Here is a 5,582-nt window from a genome sequence, read left to right as displayed (position 1 = left end):
GCCCATCCCATAGTGGAGATCCATACTTCCCAGCAGCTCCATCAAACAAGTGACGAGCGTCTCCTGAAGAGCCTGTGTCCATCCCGCACATCCCCCGAGTTCTGCGAGCTGTCCCACCACACCTTGGCAGTTCTTCCATCAATGTGGCACTTCTGTGATGTCACGCGGGGCTCCAGCTCCTCCTGTCTGTGCCCCAGGCTGAGGGCATTGGTGCCCATTTGGGCTGCTGCACCTCAGCTGCTGCCTGCTGGGGCCCACCTCAGACTTGTCACAAACTAAACTGGAACTGAGTCCCAAGACAACATATATGTAAAGGCTTTGCTACACGGCAGAGATGTGCTTGGAATGGATCGAGATGGCAACGTGAAAGATGATATGAAATGGAGATGGAGATGTAGCTGTAGATGTAATGATGAGAAAGATGCCATGAGGGGTCCACAGAGTGAGCAAACCCTGCTCTCACTGACTCCAGATGGAAGAGGGCCTGGGCTGCACAGCCCTGGTAGGAGACCATGAGACACCATAGTCAATGGTGATCTAATACATATAGGTGATGGAGAAGAGAGAGAGAGAAACTTAGCTCTCCTCATGCAAAATAACTCCACTGGGGCAGACAAATACCTCTATAGGCTGCTTTGTCCATACCGAGTGGGGACAAGTTTCATTCTCCTAAATGTGGCCATCTGCTGTCATTTCAATTGGCCAAAGGAATTTCCCAACAGCCTCCAAGATGGACACTGCCCTGTGCATGAGAAATGCTCCACTAGAGCCTGCAGTTCCCTGCACATACCTTGGGCCACCTCTGGCACCTCAGATGCCACCAGGTATTTGCATCTGAAGCACTCACTCCTGCCCTCCATCTCCATTAATTAGCAGGGGAGCTGAGACTAAAAGCTCCCATGCAAATGTCCATTTTTGCACACCTGAAGAGAGGCAAGAGAAATCCCACCTCCTGTGGGTTTGTGGCAGGCATGGGAGGGAGCTGAGACCACTTCCAGCCCCAGGATTACAAACCCAGAATAAGATGCCTCGATTGCCTCAGCTGAATCTCCTCCCTCAGAAGTGGTAAAGGAGATCCCTCACACTCACTGGGTATTCTGCCTACTGATGGGACAAGGAAAGGTGATATTTAGATTGAACTCTCCCTCTGAGCAGGAAAATGACAGTGCTGGAAAGAAGCTTCTCTGTCCAGCTGAGAGAGGGAACAGCAGTGATTCCTTCAGCCTGTTTCACAGCAGGTTCCCCTGGAGCCCCAGGGACACCTGGAGGGAGCCCAGAGGGGGCAGAGGAAGTGCTGCCTTGGGCTGGTCCTCTGCTGCTGAGCTGGGCTGGGCTCCTGGGGTGGAGGGAGGGAGCTGATGGCAAGTGGGCAGTGCTGCAGAGAGACAGCTCTGCCCAGGAGCAGCTTTTCTTCAAAGCGCAGCCTGGCTGAGGGCACTGCCTGCAGGCACCGAGGGGAGAGGAGCGAGGCAGAGAGACTTTAAAGGCAGTGTGGCGTTGGAGGACAGAGGAGAGTTCACTGGCAGAGAAATCTTCACAACCCTCTATATGGTAAGTCTCTGAGCTGCAGGGCAATAATAATGAGTATTCTGCAGGACTCTCCTAGACCTGGTTCATCCCATAGCCTGTAGGAACTTCCAGGAGGACTCTCACAGATTCCCTAGTATAGAGGAGAAGGGTGTGCTCCACAGCAGGGATTCGTCTCTGCACTGTCAGAGGGACAGGGTATGATGGCTGCCTTCTCCCGGGGACAGCTGCAGGGGTGTGAAGGTGGGTGTGCATCCAGGGGTGCCCAGGGCTGTCCTTCCGAGCAGGGTCCCTGTAGGGACAGGGACTCCGCTGCCTGCCCGGGTCAGCACTCAGCCTGCCCAGGGAGCTCCCCAGGCCACTGCGGGGAGAAGCTCAGGGTGGAAGGAGTGACCGCTAGCCAGGCAGGGTCCTTCTGCTGTCGAGAGGGTGCTGCGTGTGTCAGGGCTGCTCACAGCTCCACATCACCCCCAGCACACTTCTGGAGCGGATCTTTCAAAGATGACAGTCAAAGCAAGGCTTTCCTGCTTCAGCTTGTGCATTCCTGAGTCTTTGCATTAAAGGTTATACTAGTTGGATGGGTGGGAATGGAAATGGATCTGTCAGGTGTGGACAACTCTCTGAGACACCTTAACAGTTACACTGAGAGATCCCAGGTCAAGCTCACCAAGTGACTCTTTCCAGAGGAGACTTTGCCATAGGAAGGTCAATGAAGTTGCTCTTTGAGACAGAGTTGCTTTCCCGACCCTCAGTTCATGTCCTGCACTGAGGGAGAGGAGAGAGGGCAGGGAAAGAGTGATGGAGGTGTTGAATTTGGACAAGACACTGAGACGCCAGAAGCATTGTACTGAGAGATGGGTAGGTCTGCAAGGAACCTCATCTAGTCCCCTAAGGCACTGCTCAGCCTACAGATAGCACGAGAGCATCACCTCGGTGGTGTCTGTGGGACTTGTTTGAGCTGCTCCTTAGCTTCTGCACAGACAGAGATGCCCCTGGGCAGTGCCCTGCTGCCAGGAGGTCTCTGCAGGGCAGAGCTGAGCACACAGCGGGTGCGTTGGGGTCTTGAGCACTGGCAGGGAGCAGATACGTGGGGACAGGGAAATAGCTCCTGGCAGGGAGAGCTCCAGGCAGCAGAGACATGGGCAGGGAGGGAGAGGGAGCTGCTCTCAGAAACACTGTCGGAGGGGGAACTGGGTACCTCCCTGCCATCCCCTGCAGTGCAGAAACCTCCCCTGGAGCACACACCACCCCCCATCAGGTCTCCTCTCCTATGTAGGTGAAGCACAGCCTGTGGCCCCAAGGCCATGGGATTTCAGGCTGAGTCACTCCTTCGCAGCAGGGCCCCTCATGAGGAGAAATTCCCAGGTACCCATTTGTCTATCCTGACGCTGTTCACAGGAGCATTGGGGCATTTATCCATGTTTCCTCTCCTGTCCATGCTGCCTTTGTTCCCACCTCAGTTGGAAGGTCTGGGCAATGAATTTTGTGGGGCTGGGAGTGAGCCAACGCTGATTTTGATCACCTCATCTTTAGGACGTTTGACTCTTTCCCTGGGGGTCCTGCTGGGCTGCAGGGTGCCCTCCAGAAGGGCACAGCTCACCCATGGCATCTCTGTGTTATACAGGAGCCCCATGGAGAAGACAAGTCAGTGCTAAGGCCACAGAAATGCTGCTGGGTGGCTCCACACAGGCAGCGGCAGTGAGCCCTCTGTGCCCCTGGCTGGGAGGGGAGAGCTGAGATCTTCCTTGGGTACGCTGAGGCAGGGTGAGGGGTTTGGAGGTCTGCACTTGCACACTGGATTTCTTTTGCTCTCAGCAGTGTCCAGTTTCTTTTGGGGGGAACACTTGAGTGCTATCGTCCTCCAGCTCAAAGAGGTGCCAGCACAAGGCAGCTGAGACCAGGGCTGATGGACAGACTGGCTGTCCTCACTCTGCACTAAGGGACGGCCCCTTTGCTTCTCAGAACCCACAAGGTTTCACCTGAAGGGCAGTACTAATGCCAAGGATTTCTGCCTTAAAAACACTCCTCGGGGGTGGTGGGGACACTAGACCAGAATAAACAAAACAAAATCCTCACACCTCTGCTCTGGGGTTGGGTGACTTGGGAGAGACAGTGAGGAAAAGCTCTTTGATATCACGAGCGGGTTTAACCATAGACCCTGCTTTCCTATTTCCCTATTGCTGTAGGGCAGCGCTAGCTCCCCCAGAGCCCACCTCAGAGTGCACTGCTGCCAGGGACACCCTCAGCCAGCACCAACCAGAGCTCACAAAAGGGACCTGCCAAACATGTTCTTGATTAGGGACAGGTGGTTTGGGGTTTTCTATAAGAAATGGAATAGATTTTGCTCAGAGAAATCAGTCCTAACTCATTGATGGCTTTTCCTCCATAAATAGGCTCCCATGCCATGAGGGACCAAATGTCCAATGGAAGCTCCATGACCGAGTTCCTCCTCCTGGCATTTGCAGACACCTGGGAGCTGCAGCTCTTGCACTTCTGGCTCTTCCTGGGCATCTACCTGGCTGCCCTCCTGGGCAATGGCCTCATCATCACCACCATCACCTGCGACGACCACCTCCACACCCCCATGTACTTCTTCCTCCTCAACCTCTCCCTCCTTGACCTGGGTTTCATCTCCACCACTCTCCCAAAGTCCATGGCCAATTCCCTGTGGGACACCAGGGCCATCTCCTATGGGGGATGTGCTGCACAGGTCTTTATGTTTCTATTTTTTCTATCATCAGAATATTTTCTTCTCACTGTCATGGCTTATGACCGCTACGTTGCCATCTGCAAACCCCTGCACTACGGGACCCTCCTGGGCAGCAGAGCTTGTGTCCACATGGCAGCAGCTGCCTGGGGCAGTGGGTTTCTCAATGCTCTGCTGCACACGGCCAATACCTTTTCACTACCACTCTGCCAAGGCAATGCCCTGGACCAGTTCTTCTGTGAAATCCCCCAGATCCTCAGGCTCTCCTTCTCAGACACCTACCTCAGGGAAGTTGGGCTTATTGTGGTTAGTACATTTCTATTTTTGGTGTGTTTTGTTTTCATTGTGCTGTCCTATGTGCAGATCTTCAGGGCTGTGCTGAGGATCCCCTGTGAGCAGGGACGGCACAAAGCCTTTTCCACCTGCCTCCCTCACCTGTCTGTTGTCTCCCTCTATCTCAGTACTGGCATATTTGCCTACCTGAAGCTCCCATCCATCTCCTCCTCATCCCTGGATGTGGTGTTTGCTGTTTTGTACTCGGTGGTGCCTCCAGCTGTGAACCCCCTCATCTACAGCATGAGGAACCAGGAGCTCAAGGATGCCCTGAGGAAACTGGTAACTGGATGTCTTTCAGCAGCCATAGGCTGCCTACCTTCCTCTGCAGCTGACTCCCAGTGTACGTCGTGACAGGCCAAGTCTGACTTTCCTACATTTTTTTTTTTCCTTTTCCCTCTTTGGAAGTTGCTGTTTTCAATTAAATATAATTTTTCCTCCCCTTAATGATCCACCTATCTTGTGTGAGCCAGAGACTTTTTATAAATGGCAAACCATTTTCTTTAAGAAAAGAAATGAACCTGCAGCAACTTCTTGGTTTATGATCCATCCTCAGCAAAGCAGAAATGAATGGGAAACAGAAACACCTTTATGGCTGCACGAGCTTGGGGCAGGCTGCCTTGTGCTGGGGGGATGAGGAGCTCTTGAGGAATGCAACGAGGAGGGCTCTTGTGCCAGCCTGGGGAGACGGGATGGCACGGAGGGGCTGCAGATCTCTCAGGATATGCTGGAGAGGAGAACAGGGGACACAGGGTGTCACTGACCTCCTAGTCCTTGTGGCACCCCATCTCTGGGGCTGACTCCTCTCTGCCCCCCAGGGGCTGCTGTGCCCTTCAGAGGGGCTGGGGCTCTGGGGTGAGTGCCCAGAGCTCTTCAGCACCCTGTGGCAAGTAGTGCTGTGGGGCCAGACCAGAGTGGGCTGGGCTGGAGAGAGGGCAGGGGAGGTAGGAGGTCTTGGAGGGAGCTGGGCTGAGCTGGAAAGTTCCTGCAAGAGAAAAACTTCAGTGTACAGCTT

General features: G+C 54.1%; 1 protein-coding gene across 1 annotated transcript; it reads left to right on the top strand.

Moving 5' to 3' along the window:
* Nucleotides 1-3,943: 3,943 nt before the first annotated feature.
* LOC132320210 (olfactory receptor 14J1-like) lies at nt 3,944-4,921 on the top strand. The gene has a single exon (XM_059832482.1). It carries the CDS (start codon nt 3,944-3,946, stop codon nt 4,919-4,921), a length of 978 nt encoding a protein of 325 aa, XP_059688465.1.
* Nucleotides 4,922-5,582: the final 661 nt, after the last annotated feature.

The sequence above is a fragment of the Gavia stellata genome, chromosome 34, assembly GCF_030936135.1.
Source record: "Gavia stellata isolate bGavSte3 chromosome 34, bGavSte3.hap2, whole genome shotgun sequence".
NCBI lineage: Eukaryota > Metazoa > Chordata > Aves > Gaviiformes > Gaviidae > Gavia > Gavia stellata.
This window is presented reverse-complemented; position numbering and strand designations above follow the sequence as displayed.